This window comes from Spea bombifrons, chromosome 3 (assembly GCF_027358695.1).
Source record: "Spea bombifrons isolate aSpeBom1 chromosome 3, aSpeBom1.2.pri, whole genome shotgun sequence".
Classification (NCBI taxonomy): Eukaryota; Metazoa; Chordata; class Amphibia; order Anura; family Pelobatidae; genus Spea; species Spea bombifrons.
The window spans coordinates 6,006,075-6,027,500 of NC_071089.1; the positions used below are offsets into that span (position 1 = coordinate 6,006,075).

The 21,426-nt window shown below is 44.4% G+C and overlaps 1 protein-coding gene across 1 annotated transcript in view; it reads right to left on the reverse strand.

Moving 5' to 3' along the window:
- Positions 1-565: 565 nt before the first annotated feature.
- STUM (stum, mechanosensory transduction mediator homolog) overlaps positions 566-21,426 on the reverse strand; it is a 23,091-nt gene continuing 2,230 nt past the window's right edge. Inside the window, exons 2-5 of the mRNA XM_053459128.1 lie at positions 6,004-6,183; positions 2,053-2,061; positions 1,478-1,557; positions 566-730 (exon numbers count right to left, since the gene is read on the reverse strand). Of these exons, the coding sequence (XP_053315103.1) occupies positions 566-730; positions 1,478-1,557; positions 2,053-2,061; positions 6,004-6,183 (434 nt within the window). The remainder of the gene's footprint in view (positions 731-1,477; positions 1,558-2,052; positions 2,062-6,003; positions 6,184-21,426) is intronic.

A 21,426-nucleotide genomic window follows, 5' to 3' on the forward strand; every position in this document is an offset into this window, starting at 1 on the left:
TGACATTGTACCGGATAATCAGTAACATTGTACCGCATAATTGGTGACATTGTACCGGATAATCAGTGACATTGTACCGGATAATCAGTGACATTGTACCGGAGAATCGGTGACATTGTACCGGATAATCAGTGACATTGTACCAGAGAATCGGTGACATTGTACCGGATAATCAGTGACATTGTACCGGAGAATCAGTGACATTGTACCGGATAATCTGTGACATTGTACCGGATAATCAGTAACATTGTACCGGAGAATCGGTAAACGCATTCCAACAATTCTAAACTAAAATTTAACAACAATAAAAATAATATTCAGCATTTGTCTGGACCAGAAGTACTTTGCCGGCGGTTCTCGTCGGAGTTCCGTCCGTATCGGTTACATTTCTTTTTGCTTTGTAGTTGGTTAGAATGTTACAGCACGGGATGAGAATACGATAATGAATACAGGAGACGTTGACTTTTCTGTCCCAAACTTTTGCTTTTTGACTCTTCTATTAAACCAGCTGCATCGAATCAACCGAAAATCGGCCTTTCCCCGTCATGCTGGGACGAGCCTCCGTTCAAATGGTTTTCGTCCACCGGACGCCGTCGTGTCGCCGGCAGGCCTGATATGGAGGTCGACTTGTATATACATCGGCTTCAAAGCCAAGTCCGACGCTGGGAATCCAGCGGGTAAACGTCCTGTTGTTGTTACAATTGTTGAGGGATGCCTTGGTCTTTGTAGCCTGCAATGAGACGCGCGAAGGGTGTTAGCTGCTCTGCATCCGGTAACCATACAAAAACATCTAAAAATATAGAATTATACTATATTTACATATATATCGCGTAGACGTCTACCCGCTGCCCCGACTACGCACCAGGGAGTCAGAAGCACCGGTAAGTTGGGGGGCGGGCGTGTTAAATGGGGGCATAAGGTGTTTCTGTAGGCAGAGTGCTCTGTAAAATGCCTTTTAACCCCCTTTATTGCCACTCTGCCTCCAGAAATGCCTTTTAACCCTCTATACGCCACTCTGCCTCCTGAAATCCCTGAAATTTGCCACTCTATAATATGCCTTTTAACCCCCTAAATGCCAGAGTGGCATATAGGGGTATAAGGCATTTCTGGAGGCAGAGTGGCACATAGGGGGTTAAAAGGTGTATCATGGGGCACAGTGGCATATAGAGGGTTAAAAGGCATATCATGGGACACAGTGGCATATAGGGGGTATAAGGCATTTCTGGGGCAGAGTGGCAAGCCAGGGGGCAGATGTGCATAACTGGGGGGGCAGATTGGAAAATAAAAGGAAAAAAAACAAAATATTTTTCTCAATCGTAGCTTTTATCAACAAACAATTGTTCACATAGTTTACATGAATTAACATTTACTGGTAAAACTTTTTTCCTATAGGGTCGTCTTATATTCAGGCTTTTTCTTTTTTTTTCCTAAATTAATATTCAGATTATGGGGGGTCGTCTTATAATCGAGCAAATACGGTGTATATGTGCGCGTACAGGGCATAACAAGTCACGTAAACTTTTGAGACCTCAGGTCTTGTCTTCAGATGGAATCCACCTGAAAAAGAGACCTCTGAGGTCCAAAAAGTATATGTCATACATCTGATTTCTGGCCCCATATAACCGGTAAATAGAATTAGCTCAGCTGGTTTATCAGGAAATGAATCTGCCTTCAGAAGGCGTTCTGGCCGTAGGTGGATACGGGAAAGGTCAATATATTTATAAATAGTTGCAGAATTAAGACGTCTACCATCCTTCAAAAGTATTTAGCAGCATAAAGTAAAATGACAGCTGACACGGTTACTTCCTGCTTTACACATTTACTTTGAGAGAATGGTAGATAAGAGGAAAAGCCTCCCAGCAGAAGTGGTAGAGGGTAATACAGTGAGGGGATTGGCATACGGCTCCTGAATCTAAGGTGAGACTAAGAGTCTTTATTAAGGAAAACGGGCAGATTAGAAGGGGCCGAATGGGGCCGATCTGACGGAAGATTTTATATCTGCCTCCAGTTTAACTTGGCATTCAATGGCTACTAATGTCAAGGAGCACTTACCTTGCGAGACTTTGTTGAAGGTCACCCAGGGAGCACGAAACAGATTGAAATAAAAAAAAAAAAGAAGAAAAAAAAAATATTTAAATTAACGAATTTCCACAAAAAAAAACCAAAGCAAGTCAGTTTTTAAAAATCACGTTTTCTATAAAATCCGAGACGCTTCCATCTGTAAAAAAAAATAATAACGATCTAAATCCAAATCAACCAAACCTCTGTGAGTGATTGATGAACGTGCTTATGCCATGTTGACTCCATTAAGACATCCCTGAAGCTGAGTAAGCATCCTGGGGGGAATGGGAAAACTGCAATACGTATTTCCATGTGATATTTAGGAGGGTGGAAGATACGTGGAACAGCCTCCCAGCAGAAGTGGTAGTGGTTAATACAGTTATTGGATTTAAACATGCATGGGACAGGGATACGGCTCCTGAATCTAAGACGAGACCGACGGCTGATTAAGGTTTGAGTCTTTACAGCAGGAGAAACGGGCGACTAGACGGGGGCCGAATGGGGCCGATCTGCCGGCAGATTCTGTGTTTTGGAATTTCCTGTAACTACTGCAGACGCCTAATTAATTTCAGTTAAAGCTGTAAATGATTATCATTAATTGGTCTGTCTGAGATAATTACTGGTAATTGGAAGGCTTTATGTAATTAACGTTATTCCTGTTACTGTTGGCATTATGAAAAGTGCTAAAATACGGTCAAACACGGCGGCCTTTAATGGGATTTTTTAAATTTTAAAAAAAGGCCCAGCAATACGTCCGCTTGCAGATTACAGCATACGATGAGTATACGTACTGTGTGCATGCGCGCCTGGAGTGTACGCATGGACAGACCTTACAGGTGAGGTCAGGGGGTCTGGATACTTTTGTATCAGGCATATGGAAGAGGAATGATGTATTATTTTTACACGGTTTCATTTATAAAGCCATTTTCTGCTGTTTCTATATACATTATCGGGGCTTTTGGGGCTGTTCACTCCATTTTTCAGTGACTAGTATTTGAGCCTAGGGGACCCTTGAGTGTTCTACTACCTGACCCATCAGCATAGCTTCCAACATCCCAGAGCTCCCCTTCTTCTGGAGAAGTGGCTTCATGAGTGGGTGGGGCCAGCTGCCTGTAGGGGTGGGTATATCACCGCACATCCCCTTGTGGGTGGGGAGTGGGTGTGGCCAAATAAAGCTTCCCCGCCCAGAGTAAGAAGAAACTGACCCGGAGACCCAGGGAAAGCAAGACTTCACCGGGAGACTCCGGGTCAAACCCAGAGCGTTCCCAGGTACGGCCATCATCCATTAACTGAAGACATTTAATCAGATGTGAAATAGATGTGAAACGGTTAATATTAAGCGCGATATCTGCAAACAGACACAAAAACTACTTTCATGCTGAAAAAGTAAACGGTTTAAATATCAAACTGTAAAAATGTGAAATTCCAGAACAAACACGCTGTCATCCTTCCGATTCAAACACTTCCATAAATAGGATTATTAAATCAGATGTCTATCAAATCACGTTTGGCGGGTGCCACTGTATCTCCTGGAACAGGCCGTGACGTACCGCGCTACGGAATCTGCGGAGGTGAAAATGTATTTTCTGATGTTTTTATCCACATTATTGCATAACCCCCAACCATCCCATGTTTCTCGGGACAGTCCTAATTTTCGGACAGTGTCCCACCGGATCCTCCAACCCGGGAAGTTGGGGGTCTGCGCTATCTCGGCTCCCACGTGACACCGCATCGTGGGTCTTTATGTAAGGCAGGTGTACAGTCCCACCCTTCCTGCCTACGGCCCATCCTCCGTGCATATGGCCCCGCCCCTTCCTGCCTCCGGACACCCCCCCAGTTTGGACATCTGAAACGTTGAGGAGTATGTTACGTATACGCTATGTACTAGATCTAGAACCCTGCGATACCCTCGTACCCAACAAACAATCTGAACTCCTAGAAAAGAGGAGCATCAGGGGAGGAAAAAGATGGACAGATGAATTTGGGTCTCAAAGAGGCCATTTGTATGCACATTTGTTAAAAAAAACAAACAAAAAAAAAACGTATTTGCATTAATAAAATACAATGAAATATATTTTTTGTAGATATGATTGATGAATCAAAAGTATATATGTATATGTGTATTTCAGTTGCTTTTATGTTAAGATGAGAATGCAGGTAAGACGTTGTGTTACAACAGACACGTCGGGGGAGGAAGAGTAACGGAGGAGGCTCGGGGCGAAGCGGACGTTGAAGGCTCATTATAAAGAGAAATGACTGGTTGGGAAGTTCTTGGTGGAAGTAAAATGAATTCGCAGGAGACGGCGGATCACCAGGAGGATCCATGTCTGACGGGGCAGCTCTTTCTGCATGCGCAGGCTGAGATCATACATATAACAGCAGGGAAGACATCTGGGGTCCATAGGGATATTTAAATCGATATATGTCATCGGTAAGTGGCTTTGTTTTTTTTTTTTTTTACACAGGATATATATATATAAATGAAATATATTTAAATAAAAGGCTGAGTTCTCTGCGGCACAATCAGGATCTTCTATTTGGGGCCACATTTTTTGGATGACCTCATATTTGCAGGTTTTTGTATTATAAAAAAATATATTTCTGGTCCAATTTTTGTAAAATAAAAAGGCATAAAAAAGCTAGTAATTTAAAAAAAAACCAAAAACATTCTTCCGCAAGTATTCGTCAGTATTCATTACACTGCGCACAGGCAGCATTGTGTTTTAACTGTTTAGGTCTAAGACACACGCAGCGTTAAACGCTAATAGATGAGCGCCCAATATACTGTATCGGGCAGCCTAGAGCTCAATGCTGCAGGGTCATGCAGAATGTGTGGCCCCACCCCCTGTGGGCCCCACCCCTTTGGGCCCCGCCCCATGTGTCCCTGGAAGTATATAAAGCTCTGCTTCTCATGTTTCAAGACACAAACTCCGACCGACCCAAAAATGCCGTAGCAAGCAGGGTTTCTTTTAAAATCTGCGTCTCTTATTCGTAGTGTTTTGTTCAGAAAAGATTGTTTTTTTTATAAGAAAAGCTGATTTTGTTATTAATCTCCTGTGGTCTCTTTTATTGCTTTCGCGCAGACGTCCACTGGCTGCCCCCACTAGACACCAGGAAGTCTGGAGCACGGGGGTGCAAGTCTGGGGATGCACTGGTAAGACTGGGGGGGGGCGGGAGAGTGGCAAATAAAAGGGGGGAAAAAAACAAGAAATGCATTACTTCTAAAATTTTTATATAGTCTTATATTCAGGCTTTTTCTTTTTTTTCCTAGATTAATATTCTTATTTTCAGGGGTCGGTACCCTAACCCTCTGTGAAAAGAGTACGAAGAAAAGGGTACTCAGCTAAAGCCATGGATCCCTTTCTTCTCCATGGTCCGATCATTCTTGCCACCGATTGGCTGCATGAAACAGCCAGTGGTAGGAGCTTTCTGCTCATTAACCCCTTAATGACAAAACCTGTACATGAACGGGCTCAAAATGCATTGTTTTCAATGGGTTTAGGGACCACTCAATGTCCTTAAGGGGTTAATAGCACAATGTATACATGGTTTTGGGTGCTGGATGTACTTTTTTTTTTTGAGGGGGGGTGAAAACTATTTACCTACGCCTGTAGATGATAGATGCTACAAAGACCAAGAGGTCATCCATTGAGACTCGAGGAAAGGGTTCCTTCAGTAAGAACACTAAAGATGTGGAATTCACTTCCTACAGAGGCTGTGCTATGAAATCCAATTGATGCCTTTTAAATGATTATTTATTGTTTTATATAGCGCCATCAACTTCCGTAGCGCTGTACAATGGGTAGACAGGACACAACAAGTAGTATGTAACATAACAAATTGACTTACAGGTTGAGTGGATGCTTTATTAGAGCAATTATTCTCGGATGCATCATTTCCCTGCAACCCCCCCCGCAAAAAAACTAAAACTGAGCGACTTACTTGCCAGAATTACCATGTCCATTCCCCAGAATATACTCATGATCCAGCCCACCATCACGATGGCCGTGAGGATCTGGATAAGGGCCGCCGCGATGTTCAGCCAAAACACGCAGCACACGTGCCGGTCGGGGAGGTCTGTTCTGGCCCCGCAGAGCACGGTGAAAGCCGACACGAAGGTTCCTGGAAACAAACCGGAGAGCGAGATCAGGTTAATTCCCACCAGGGAGAACCTAATGGAAAGTACCGGAAAATAATAGGGAATAAAGATACCCAAACTGGTCAGATTTAGCGTGGTAACTCTCGGTAACGCAACTTCCAGCGGAATGTGTTTTTTGTGTGATAGAAGTTACCGTACTGTCCAGAATATAGTTTGGTGCCATTTTAAAGGAACTTTTCAACACATTAGTAGAAGGATTAAACAGTTTATCCTCACGCTCTCTCACTCACTCTCCTTGTCTCTCAATGTCTCCTCGCCTTCTCTGCCGACCGTTTCCCCCTCTCCTTTTCAGCAGCTCCGCTTCTTCTCTTGCCTCTTCCTGTTCTTCCGTCTTCGTCCCCTGCTCCCTGGCATCAGCTCCGCTAACCAGCTCCCGAAGAGCTTTTGCTCCAAGAGGCCAGAATAATGCAGACAGATTCCCGGAGAAGAAGAGGCGCAGAAATCCATCTGCAATATTTTTTTTTGGAGGAAGAGCTCCGGGAGGCCTAGTCAACGGAGCTGAAGCGGACGAAGAAAGAAGACACAAGAACAAGAAGAGGCAAGAGAAGAAAAGCGGAGCTGCGGAGACAGAGACGGGGACAGACTCCCAGAATTTCTGGGGGACTTGAGACCTCTGAGACAGCAAAGGAGAGGCAAAAAGGCACCTAAACTCCGATTTTAGCCTACGCTCCTAACTTAAAGACAATATGGTATATGCAACGGTAATTACTTTCATAAATACAAACTGCCTGACCGTACATACGTGTTATTTACATAGACCATGATATGATCTGCCCCTCCGCTGTGCCGTGAGTTGTTAAACAGGGCATATAAGAAGAACCGCATCGCATAACTATCTGGACTGAAAGAAAAGATAAAAATTATGACATTTCAGCCCAAAGCGAGTTATTTTTTTGCCCTCCATCGTCTATCAGCATGAAATGTAATCCGTCAGTCGGGGTCTCCCGCTTGCATCGCTAGCGGTTCTGCGGAAGCTCTCATACGGATAAATCACTAATTCAATTAGACAGAAGTATTAAGCAGAGCTAATCTGGTTTCGCATATCCGTTATTGCAAATGACTTGGCTCATAAAATCAGACTAACAGGACATGGAACGGGGGGGAATAAATCCGGGGGGCGTAGAACTCGCTCTGTCCTTCAATGGAATATCTGTGTTCAGATTCCTATAGATTCCCAAGCTGGCCCCCCTCTCTCTGCACGCCATACTTCCCAACAGTCCCGGTTTCTGAAGGACTGTTGATTTTCATAGTCGGATGGGTCGAATTTGCGTGCGCCCCCCCCCCCGGAGCTGCAGTGTTTTCAGAAAACTTACTAAGTACTTTTATATCCATCCCTTTAATTTATATACATGCCTCCGACACGCGTCTGGCACTCGGAGATAATGTATATATAAGGACAGAGTGTTTGTACAAACGCAGAGATTTATAAAATATGCCCTTTTCTGGGTTTACGTGGAAATTCCGGCGTGGCTTAGAGTTCTAAGCTGTTCTTCTTGCCCTGGTTATTTTTTGGTAGTAAAATCACTTGCAGGGTCTGTGAATGCGGGCGGCCCGTCTTTCCGAAACCCCGAATTACTGAATATACTAAATTATTAAATCTACATTTTTACATGGATAAAATCAGAATTTACCGGAAGAAATTCTCCCATCAATGATTTCTACGGGTTTTTACACGGCAAATATACATTATATATAGATTCCGCTCCTGGGTTGTGTGTTCAGTTGCAACCCTTATAGTGGGGAAAAAAGGGCAAAAGCATATGGGGGCAAGATGCATAATCCCCCCCCCCATGCATTTGGAAGGTGGACCACATGAACATTTAATGGGACCTCTCGGGTATCATATGCATTAAAGTGCCCGTGATGGTTGGAGCGTCCCTTTAATATCTCAGTTACCTGGCCTTTTAATCGCCGTCTCTGTAAGTCCCGTTCTTCCTCAATGAACTAATAATATAAATGAATGAGAATTCATTCATTTACACTCAACCTGAGATCCCTCTGGGGCCCGTCCAGCCTGGCCGTACAGGCAAATTGGCAATTAGTTTTTACGTTTCCATTTCTTTGTCTTGAGAAAGACCATCGCAGCAGATGTGATATCCTAACATTAAGAGGCGAACTAGAACCTTGGCTCGTTCCACACAGATTGGCTGTCAAGAGGCAGGTAGTTGTGGCTACAAACGTATTAAATTCAGCAGAGAAGATGGAACAGCAGCTTTAGAAACTGGGTGACCATCAGTGGGGTACAACCAGCATCTGTGCAAGCAGGGGGCTTTGTCTCATGTGTCACGAGCCAATGCATTGTCCTTTGCAGCCCACTACTGGAGACTAGGCTCTCGTGGGTATGGGGTGGGGGCAGGTGAGGTGGTGAACATTTCGGAAGTCCACAGAGGGTCACTAGAGGTGGAGAAGAACCATCTGCCGGCCTTACCTGTGGCGCTCAGGTGAGAGTAAGAAGTGTTTGCAAGGTGGGAGCAACAGCCCAGACTTCCATCAATTCCAAAGCTTGATGAGTCCGTCAAGGAAGATCAAAGGATCTTCTCAAGTGGTAAATGATCCTCACAGCTCGCAAAGGGGGGGGGGGGGAGAGCCAGCTGGAAGGAACAGCCTGAAAATCTAGAATGTCCTGTGGAAGATGGGACTGTTGGGAGGTATGAATGTGTGAATTTAGTCCTCACACATGTGTTCATAAAATCAATTACAGCTGATTACGGACAGAATTTAAGGTGAAACATCTGAACCCAAAAGCCTTATGGGGGCCACTAAGACTTGGGGTCCCCCCTGCACCACCGGGGCCTGTGTTACACCCCTGCCCTCTCCTCACAACTCCCAGCAACATAACGCAAGGGGAGGAATAATCATGCAGATCCTGAAAACAGGGCGCTTAGATGGCTGCCCCCACGGGGGGGGGGGCGGGGGGTCTCCAATACTTATATATAAACACTTTTACATATTTATTTAATGCAAAATATAATGTCATCCACGGGTGACACATCGGTTTTAACAAATGTGACCTTTTCTCGCCACCACAATAATAATCTTATCCATAAACGGTTACATTGTTATCGTGAGTCAGCGTCGGTGTCGTGGGGATCAGACCCGTCTTCCATAGAAAAATACATTTATAGAATTCAGACGATGCACCCAGAAATCTATTAACTGCCGGGATTACGATTTACAGAGCAGAATAAAGAAGTCCATATATGGATTGGGACTAAAATCCTAAAATCCAACGGGAAAAATGTTATGGAATTTGCCAGTTTGACGAAAAGCGTGCAACAGATCCAGCTGGATCCTCGCGGAATTTTCTTTGCACGAGATCTACAAAGCTACAACAACCATTTATATAGCGATTTGTTGCTATTACGTTATAATAACCCAAAAGAGGACAGATTTATTTGAAAATTGAAGGTCTCCGTGTATCCAGACGTACAACGGGCATTTTGGGCACGTGCTGGGAAACCTAATGTTCTAAACATGTAGTGTAATTGTAACATGAACGTGATGTGTAATAGAGACTAGCAAACTGACCAACCACATAGTCTATAATTTACCCCTTCTACACCAAATTAAAGAGGGTACTTACAGAATACATTAACATTCATTTTTCTTTAGTAGGGCTGTTAGGGACATTAAACTGCCCCTTTAAATATCATCAATTATTACACAAATCTGTTCAGCTGTTTTAATGGAAAAAAGTCATTTGTGCGTTAAATACATATGCTGTTACTTAGAGACTGATACTCAAAAAGGGGGAAAACATGAATTTCTAAGCTGTAGGCTTGCAGTTTTTGTCTCGGGACATCTGTCTATGAAGAGTTATGACGTTTGTAGATGTCTTTGGCAACCTACAAGGAAATTACGGAATTTTTAAAATCCTGTTTTGTTGAATACATTTCAACACGCTAATTATAAGAAATTAGAGATGGCATTCTGAAAATTATAAGAGAGCATCACAGTTAGGATGGAAACTTGGTTATAATTTACTGCTGGACCCAATAAACCCAAGAGACATAAAAATACATTCTGTTCTTTTTTACAGTGTATTTTAACTTTTTTATGTTTTGCTTACAACATCTAACAAGCTTTGCCTTTCATTACATTTACGCCAATGTGCCTGACTTACCCTTCCTTGTAAATATGTCATCTAAAAAAACCATTTATAACAGCTTATCTGTGCCATCCTAACCCCCAAACAGCCTACCTGTGCCATCCTAACCCCCCAAACAGCCTACCTGTGCCATCCTAACCCCCCAAACAGCCTGCCTGTGCCATCTTTGCTCCAGCTTGTCAGTGCCCCAAACAGCTTGTCTGTGCCCCAAACAGCTTGTCTGTGCCATCACTTCCTCCAACACACACCGTGACACACATGTTAACACACTTACACAAATTTACATATGCTAACACACACACCTACTCATACTCACTAACACACCACTTACACATCCATGCTCACATACACAAACATACATACTCCCTCCCGCCCATACCTCCTTAACTCTCCTGCAGATTATGGTCAGCTGCTTGCACACAGAGGGGTCGCGTGAGGTAACATGACTCTGCTGTGTGCCCGTCTCTCCGTGCCGGTACAAAATTGTTAAGAAAAGGACCCTTTCGACCTGGACCGGCAGAGTGTAGGTCAGAAGGCCCTTTCTAAACAAGTTTGAAGCGGCATGGAGAGACTGGTACAAGTGGTCGCAGAGGTCACCTACGCCACTGGTTACCATGCAAGGATAAGGAATTGTGATGTCACAGGCGCTCTTTCACTACCCTAAACCACCAGTAAATGAAATGTTGGAAAAAGAAATGAATTTTAAATGGATGCGTTGTTACAGTGAAGTTGAATCTGTGATAGTTGCACAGCTATAGGCAGCCATAGACTCTCCGCTCAAGCTGTGAAAGTGTTTTTTTTGGTAAAGAACTCCCGATTCTTCTCCTTTCTGTGTCTTCCGTGCTAAACACAGAACATGAATGCAGCGGTAGAGACAGTCGGGATCCGCTGACATCAGAGATGCCCGATTCAGGACGATTCAGTATCTCCCGCAGGTAAGCTACAGACGGCATGCCGAAGCGTTGACATACGTTAAGGACAACGCAACCTTTCCATATCCATCAGAGGAAAAAACACACATCACTGACTGTGCTGACAGAACAACTTTTACTGGGATACCTTCCAACAGTCCTGTTTTTCACAGGACAGTCATGATTTTCAAGCCCTGTCCCAGATAGTTGCCCCACTGTCCTGTTTTTGCGGGCAGCGGGGAGCTTGGGCCGGTTGGGAAGAACCTCTGACCATCTCGACTGGCCCGGGCAGGTGGAAAATCATTGGAACAGCACATACTTCCATTGCAGTTCCCCCTTTGCCTCCTTGCATCACTAGCGAAGCAAGGTGGGTATTCGGGCAAGGCGGATGGGTAGCCCTGCCAACTGCTCCATCCCTTCAACACCTCAACAAAGTTGTCCAGATTTAGACACTTGACATTTTTTTTGGGGGGGGGGTATGCAAATAAAAAGCCGTTGGTTTATATTTATATAAAGCTTCCCATAAATATTAGATGCCTACGAAACATACAACCATCTGGCTGAAAGTATTATCACGTCGGTAAGTCAGATTCTTTGGGATGGGCTATTAAAGGGTTAATGTTGGGGGGGTCAGAGGGTCAGCTTGTTCAAAAAGTTCTCAGATATGCAAATGAAAGATTGTAAAGTTTTGAGCCATGAGACATCTAGAACACAACGAGGAGCCATTGTTGACCATCTTATGGACCGATTCCAAAATAGATTGTGGTTGTAGATTGTAGAATGAATCAGAAGCCGGGAACATTCCTGCCTAGAAGGTGCGTGAAAGATAATACGGCCTGAAGAACTAAAATCCCTTCCAGCAATGTTTCTGGGAATTATGTTTTATGTACATGTCTTCATTTCCGTCGGGCATACAAGCCGTGGTGCGTCACATACATTTTCCATCCAAATTCCCAGGAACACCATGATCTTACGGCCCTTGTGGCCCGGCTGGGAACTTTTTGTCATAAATAATTTTATGTGTTTTCAGGTTTTAACGTCATTCCTGACTGTAATATATTTTTGTACCAATTACAATTTTACATGACATGTATTATGAATTCTCACAGAGGACACGGCTACTTGACCCATCGTCTGCCGCCCGTCAAACCGGTCCAAACGATTGCATTGATTTATTAAAACTATGGGGGAATTTTTGTCATTTGGTGTAATTATTTTGGAAATAGTTTAAAGATAATGAGCAAAACATAAGATGGAGGCGTTGCGTGTACTGGAAGAACAGAAGAATTAGGTTTTGAGAGAGAGAGATGGTGCTTTTAACCCCTTAATGACAAAATGCATTGTTTTCAATGGGTTTAGGGACCGCCCATTGTCCTTAAGGGGTTAAAGAAGCTCAACTCTACATGACTAGAATAGGGGCTCTACCCAGTGGCGTATTTTGGGGGCAGTCCACCCCACACTGGCACACAGAGGTCCTAAGTCTCCCGGAAATGTCCTCTCACTCACGCTATCACACATTCTCGCTCTGGTCAAAGGAACTGATACCGGGGAGAAGCGGACGAAGAAAGAAGACAGAAAAAGAAGCTGAGCTGTGGGAAAGGAGACAAGGACACGGAAGCAGTCGGCGGAGAATGTAGGGAGACAGTGAGAGACAGTGAGAGAGCATAAGTAACAGTGAGTGTGAGAGAACGCATATAAGAGTCAGTGAGTGTGAGTAAGACTGTTTTAACATTTTAAAGTGGGGGTTCCAGATATTGGATCCTCCGTGGGTTACAAATACTCTAGGTACATCCCTGGTTCTACTGAGCATGCGTGGACGTGTACTTATGAATGCTTCCTGGTTTCCGTAAAGGCAGCTGAGGGAGGCGGTAAATAGGATTAAAGTCTCATTTTCTAACTCCTATAACTAAAGAGCACCTGCGTCAATTTACATGCAGTAAAATACACCGGCGTCCATGCAAAAAATGGGCTCCGTTATGCATTTCACATGAAAAAGAGCGCTAGAGCGGACCTTTAAGGTGCAAAGTGTCCAGGCCATTTAATCATGGCCAACCCAGAGATAGTTTTAGCGAGTCTGTCGTATTTTGTGTAACGATACACCAAAGAATCCATCCCAATTTTCCATCAGCCGTGCCAACTGCCTCAGACTCGGCCTTGCTGGTACTCTAGACGAATATTGCAGTTATTATGGCTGACAACCTGCGAACAAAACAGAGCTAATTTGCTAACCTAGAGTTCATATCTTCATTTGCGGCGTAAAAACAACTCGAAGGCGAGTACAGCTTGTGTTTACACAAGATGGAATTCAGAGGTGGCGTGAAGCGACTTTGATAAAGCTCCGTTATACTTAATTATATTGTTTTTAACGAACAATAATCCTCATTTAGCTGTAACATGGACGCTTAGCAATTTAACTCATATAGCCCGAAACTCCCAAATACATTCACTGCCGGCTAAAAAAAAAAAGCACTGAAGGAAATATTTATATAAATTATATCGCTATGGTAACAGTGGAATCTTAAGACTCTCAAAATAGCATTTAACGGACTAGTGTTTTAGGTCAACTCTGTTGCTTAAAAGATACAAAGTATGTAGAGTTGCTAATGTAGAGCAAACTTAGTTATTTGTTATAAAGTCATTCCCTCTATTATTTCCCATAATCTCACATAATATTTTAAATGATTTAAGTCTCCCCGCCCCCCAAACCTCCGTACTGTGTTCTCTGCATGGTTTTTAACATGAGAAACATTGTTACTGATTAAATCTAGAGAGTGAATGAGAGCGTGAGCAAGAATGAACACGTGGGCACCGGGCTAAATCGTTTTTGGTCCATTTGCACACGTCTATATAATATTATTTGTTTGTTTTTTTAACTTCTCTAAAGCTTCCTTCTCATCCGGCAGTATGGATCCATTAGGAGCTTAAAAAAAAAACTCTATTTCAAAAGTCTTCGGTACTACAAAGTATTAGATTTGGGGTATTTTATTTAAGAAATCAGGTTCTAAAGGCTATCCATTGTTGAGTATTAAAAATATATTTCGGAATATTTAGAAAGGGAGAGACTGGGACTTTAAAACATCTCTGAGCCCCGTCCAGGGATTTCGGATAAAATACCCGTGCTTGCGTAGGTAGGAGAAAGTTTGAATGAGTAAAGAAGTGTCTGTGTTTGAATACATTTTATGGTTACACGTAGTTATTTTGTAGCTGTAGAGAGTAGTTGAGCATTTTCATGGTCATTTTCTATTGACCTAAATCTAAATGTAACCTCAGCTTGTTCCTAGAGCTATCTTGGAGAATGACGTCTCAGCAGCTGCTCTGGGCACACGAATTACAGCATCCAAGAGTCATGAACCAAGACTGCACCCACGGCTCTGCCCAATAGTACATTATTGCCTTGAGGTGTACAGCCAAGCCGACTACTCCGTGAGCAGCTAATAGCCCTCAAAGGCCTGCCCTGGAACATATTTGCAAACGTTACAGATTACGGTAATACTAATATTCAGAAGTAGATGCATAGGTCCATTCCGCAGAATGAGAAAGCTACTGAGCATGTGCAGGAAGTGTACCGAGGAACGCTTCCTGCTTTCAGTAGAGGCAGCCGGGGGAGGAGTTACACGAGACAGAAGTCTCCTTTTTCTAACTTCAATAACTAAAGAACGCCTTCTGCGATTTACATGCAGTAAAAAGCACTGGAGAGCATGCAAAATGGCTTTCTTTTAGGAAACAGCCATTCGTTTTTAACGTACAGGCTCTTTTCTTTATCAGATCAGTAGAGGTATATGCCTACCAGCTGAGTGTAAGTATCTTCTCGTTACCCATAAGACATATAGATCCCAATAACATCTGAGTGACTTAGCTCGCTCCTCGCTGAAGAGTGGAGAGAGCTCCCTGGAATCGTGGGAAGCTATTGAAAGCGAGATTCCATGGGTCCGTTTAGCTGAGAGACGGGGGCAGAAAAGATTCTGTAACGGCAAAAATATTCAGCTGGTGCTCAAAATAAACTTTCCTCCATGAATCAAAGTAAACGCTGTCTCTTACAGTACTCCAGACAGCATGCACGGTATACGCTCTATCCGTATGTTTATATATTATAATACCAGCTGCTCTCGCTCTGCAGGCTTTGCATATGCGATAAATTCTATATGATGACAGAAATAACAAATACAGGGATAAGTCGGCAGAAGCAGATTTAGGCGGACGGTAGAGGCGCAAGTTCATGGAAACAACCGGAAACGCAATTAAATTCTCGGAATCAGGACCCCGCTCTAAACCTTTCATGAAATAATACCATACCTGGGAACATCCAGGCTCCGGCTTCCCAGAGTCCTACCGCTTCGGGCAGCAGGTTGTCGGTAGGCAGCTGCCGGCTTTAGATATACTTAATCTGACCACAGCCCAGTCGTTGCCGATGGCCACGGGAAACTCAGGGGCATGTCGGTTCTGGACAGATAACCTCCCTGATCGCGTAGGAGGCGTTATAAGCTACATTCGTTCACACGAGGAGGACCAGGGGGTTAAAATAAGACGTTGGCTCAAAGGAAAGGTTGGAGAGGTAAAGTGATACCAATGGGCATTTCAAAGCAACTTTAGTCATGTGATAAATGTAGATCAGAGCCGGCCTGGGATTTAAAATAGGCCCGAGGCATTTAAAAACGCAAGAACCAGCTCTCCCTGCGGGGCGAAGAGGCTGCAGCGAAATATAAACTACGTTTAATAAATATATTTCAATAAATATCGTGTGAAGATGAGCGAGCCCAGACTTATCACCTTGCATCGCATGACGAAAGAGGCTAGAACTGGCATTAGATGTTCATAGCAGCCACCTGCCCCATGAAAAGTCCCTCTTAAGGGCAGCGCTCGGCCACAACGCATCTACAGTGGTTGTCTGCGGAGTGACCGCTTCAACCATACCTCCCAAATGTCCAGTTTTTTACAAGACAGTCCTGTTTTTCAAGTGCTTTCCCGGGTAGCAGCTCCACTGTCCCAATTTTGAAGGCCGTCGAGGACGTCCTCTGATCTACTCTGATCGGCCCAGGGAGCTGTAAAAATCATAATTTTAATTTCATTGCCTTTTCACTCTCACTCGCGTTGATTCTCACTCACTCACTCACTCTAGCTGTGTCTTGCTCACGCTCTCTTGCTCACTCGCTTTGGCAGACTCTCTCTGAAAGGTCTGGTAAGCGAAGTGGACACAGGGGAGAAACAGGCGATGAAAGAAAACAGGAAAAACACAAAGAGGCAAGAGAAGAAATGGAGACAGGGACACAGAAGTGGTCGGGAGCCACTGAGGAGAGCGTGAGAGAAAGTGAATGAGAGTGCGAGAGAAGCCTGTGAGAGCATGAGACTGTGAAAGAGTGTGAAAGAGGGAATTTAGTTTCCGAACAGACAAAAACCCTCCGAATCTCATCTGAAAATTCATTGTCCGACAAATGGACCAAAAACGAACAATTAATCCGAATCGTTTTTGGTCGATGAGCACAAGTCTAGTCCCTCGTAAGCGTGTTAGTGTTTCACGATCATTCGCTTTCACCCAAAAAAAGCATAGCAAGGTATAGCATAGACAGGACATTCATAATATGCAGAGTTTCCTTCATTTCCCATTATCCTCTAGTGAAGATTAGCTCGGAGCCCGACTGTCAGCACCAACAGGAAGTTGCAACCTACTTCCTGTTATAGCAAGGTAGCTTTTAAAAGTGGGCCAGCAAGCGGCAGCTCCCACATACAGCGCAACTAAAAATAATAGAGGGAATTATATATTTTTTTTCGCCCCAGAATAATTATACAATTAATATATTGTTTATAGGTAACAGCTTCTACTCTGCCTGTTTTTTTCCAAACCTTAATTGGTCGTTGGTCTCGTCTTAGATTCAGGATCCATTTGCCCATCCCATGCATGTTTAATACCCTCACTGAATTATCCTCTACCACTTCTACTGGGAGGCTGTTCCACCTATCAACCTTATCCTTATCTACAACCGTCCGACAGCGATGATTGTCATTATCTAGATGAAAAGTAAATGTAGAGTATATATAAATTCTCGTATTATCCATTGACATTTCCCTTTTTCGATGTATATACCGTATTTTGTATTTGTGACTCGGAGCGGCATTGTGTGCGGCATCAAATATTTACGTCAATCAGAGCCACGGGGTGTGAAGTGCTGTAACCTCCTCTCCTCCGAGACCCGACTCGAATTAAGGACGCCGACTAACGAGTTTCATCCGTATTCCACCGACACTTATTGGCAGGTGTGAGGATCGTCGCTCTTTCTGTCACGGCTAATTGCAGGAAAGGCAGCGTCGCCCCGGCCAAACGCCGCGTCTGTCACCGGGTCACGTATAGAGCGCCGGAAAAATTCATCTAATAACCACCAAAATCTATAGGCGACCCCCCAGTGACATCGGCTCCACATATTGTGTTAGGAGTGATAGTCCAGACACAACCATTACTATAAAGCGCCAAAGTATGCAGAAAGGTGGCGTTTATTATATTTTATGAATATTTTATACAATGTGGACACCCTAATCCTCCGGGTCGCGGGGTCCTGGCACGCCCTACTTATGGTGAGACTCGAGAAAACTGGTCCTGAACCCCAAAGCATCATTGGAATAATCCGACCAATCACAACATTTTATTATGGCAATAAGAAGACTGCGATATATCTGGTCTTTATAAATAACCTTATTGTGTCCAGTGTTTACAAAATGAATAGTGCCCAAAAAATTAGAGAGGGAGAGGGGGCACGAGAGAGGGAGACGGGGCGAAAGAGGGAGAGTGCGTGATAGAGGGGGAGACGGCGCGAGTGAGAGGGAGACGGCGCGAGAGAGAGGGAGAGCGCGCGAAAGAGGGGGAGACGGCGCGAGAGAGAGAGGGAGACGGCGCAAGAGAGAGAGGGAGACGGCGCAAGAGAGAGAGGGAGACGGCGCAAGAGAGAGAGGGAGACGGCGCAAAGAGAGAGAGGGAGACGGCGCAAGAGAGAGAGAGGGAGATGGCATGCAAGAGAGAGGGAGACGGCATGCAAGAGAGGGCGAGAGCGTGCAAGAGAGAGGATGAGAGCGTGCAAGAGAGAGGGCGAGAGCGCGTAAGAGAGGGCGAGAGCGTGCAAGAGAGAGGATGAGAGCGTGCAAGAGAGAGGGCGAGAGCGTGTAAGAGAGGGCGAGAGCGTGCAAGAGAGAGGGCGAGAGCGTGCAAGAGAGAGGGCGAGAGCGTGCAAGAGAGGGCGAGAGCGTGCAAGAGAGGGCGAGAGCGTGCAAGAGAGAGGGCAAGAGCGTGCAAGAGAGCATGCAAGAGAGAGGACGAGAGCGTGCAAGAGAGGGCGAGAGCGTGTAAGAGAGAGGGAGAGAGCACGAGAGGGAGAGAGCGAGCGAATGAGAGGGTGAGAGAGAGCGAGCGATAATGAAAGCAGAGAGACATCAATATAAACATATGGAAATAATACGAGGCCCACAAATTATTTGTCACCAAATAAGGAAATATACGAATTCCCCGAACAAATCTGACGCAGAGTATAGACACGGGAGGGACACCCAGGGTACGCATTCCAGCCTCTGAGAGCTTCAACTCTTATCATCCTCATCCGCCCACTACTCGCTGACAATCATCAGAATTGGGTAGTGCCGTCGGATGCTGGCAAAAAAAAAATAACAAAAAAAACCTGCAAACCGTTCATCGCTTTAGTTTAGTAAAAAAAAAAATTACAAAAAAAATCCTCTGAAAACTAAAGTCAGAACGTCTGATAAGCAACCTAGATGGCAAATTTTATATCGCTCTAAAGGAAAGAGTTTAAAAAAAAAAAAAAAAAGAATAAAAGTTGTTATTGTTATTTGGTTGACACCTCCGCTGGGTGTCCAAGCCGACATAATGGATTGCAAGCTCTTTAGAACAGATAATGAATGGGATTCAAAGCATACGGCAAGGTGAGTTTTATGAAATTATTTAAATTAGCTGTTATTCACATGGGGGAGGGTATAACACAATGAGCCCCCCCATAACTGGTTAAACATCGCGTAAACACATTATGGAAAAAAATAAGGTTGTAGAAAGGTTTAACCCTTTCAGCAAAAGACATCAAAACTTAGAGTTATTTTAATGTTTGTTCATTTTATGGAGTTGTGCCAAATGACTTTGGAAGGCTCAATAATTCGGGATAATATCCCTTTTAACTTGTTTTGGTTACAAAGTACGTCTTTTCACATCAGTACCGACGCACGGCCTTTTGAAGTCAATTAAACCGAGGAATTCTCAACGTGTTGCTGACCCCTGACAGCGATGGAGTTAATGAAATGATATCTCGTAGCGACACACAGGACACGCTGCGCAATTTAAAATGGGAGAAAAAAGGGGAAAAGAATATTTCAGGGCAGCATTTACAGCTCACAGGCAGGATTTGCTGCGCATGGAGATAATGATACGGCTTATCATACGTTCTTTGGAGACATCAAACCCGGAGAAGTCCCTTTAAACAGCTATAATTACACAGCGCCTGGGCAATTTAACCCTTCTGTGTGTGAAGGGAGTAAGAAAAAAAAATGGGGGTTGGCCTTTGATGGGTTTACTTTACTCAGAGGGTGGTAGATACGTGGAACAGCCTCCCAGCAGAAGTGGTAGAGGGTAATACAACAAGGGGATTTAAACATGCATGGGATAGACATACGGCTCCTGAATCTAAGACGAGACCAACGACTGATTAAGGTTTGAGTCTTTACAGCAGGAGAAACGGGCGACTAGACGGGGGCCGAAGGGGGCCGATCTGCCGACGGATTCTGTCTATTCTATGTATTGTGTTCAGGACGTTGGTACATGCCTGTGCTCTGCGTGGGGACACAGGAAACCGCTTGGGTCATGCTTTATTTTTGATGACATATGTAGGGCAGAAAGCATTAATAATATTGTGCGACTCGTCTATATTTATAATCGGATGAGTCACAATATTCCCACGTTAGTTTCTTCGCTATCAACATATCCGTGCTGTCCGATGACTTCATGACTGCACGAAACGGTGGGAAAAAGTACGAAAAATTCAATCCCACGGAGTATATTTTTTCACGATTTCAATTTCCTGTTTGCTGCAATTAAAACCGGAGCCCCTCCCCCACGATCAATAAAATTCTATTTATGAAACCGGCAGACCTCCTATTATCTATGTTATCAGGACACCTGTGTAGAGGGTGTGGCTAGAGGTGGGGCCAGAGGTAGAAGTGGGCAGGGCCAACAAGCCTTTTGGCAAATCTGGGGCGGAGCTTGAGGGGTAAAGTGTCACTCAAACAAGAAGCGCTACAGTCCATGCGCACGGGGTTGCTCTCCCAAATGCCGCGGTCCCGACGCGCTCTACCTCGATCCCACAAAGCAGGTAGAGCTCGGTGGGACCGCTGGATCGGGTGGCAAAAGCGGGACGTACAGTTGGGAGACAAGCACTAGAGAGCCACCTTATGATGTGCAGGGGAGTGGGGCAGCTACCAGGGACGGTGCCTGAATATCAGGACTGCCTTACAAAACCCTGGACACTTGGGATGTATAGTATACCAAACTTGTCAATGTCTTGCCTTGAGCGTGCTAGATGCCGCCGTCCATCAAAAAAGAACGATCAGGCGAAGAAGAGTTATTTGTGGGGGGGCTTTTGATTTACCCGGGTTAACCTGAGAAGATGTTTACCCTTCAACCCATCTTCGTGTAACCAATGGGGAGACGAGGCCGCGCATGCACTACTTCCAAAGAACTCAACGAGAAGCCAAACCACCAGATGCGATCCATCTCCGCATAGACGTCGGAATCTCGAGGAACTAAGGAGACGGATTCCCTCTAGACTACTCCAGAAAGAGGAGAATCGTCCGCTGCCTTCCCAACTCCACAACCCTACCACCACCACCTGTTCACAACGTATATATTAATGCAACACAAAATACACTCCGGCGATAAAGCTTTTCGTTTGCAGAGTTCGTTAAGAGATAAATAACAGAACTAAACATAATTTTTCCCCCCAGAAAAATAAAGGACCTGGCGTTGGGGGGTCACTCAACGCAGCGCAGACTTAGATACCCCATGTGATCACTCACCCGATCCAACGCCATGTACATGCGGAGAAGCAAAAAAAACCTAATCTCTAGGAAAGATACTGATGTTCTTCAATGACTACCCTTGCCAGGTCGTCCCTAAAATCAGTTGTTCTATTATTATTTATCGATTTCTA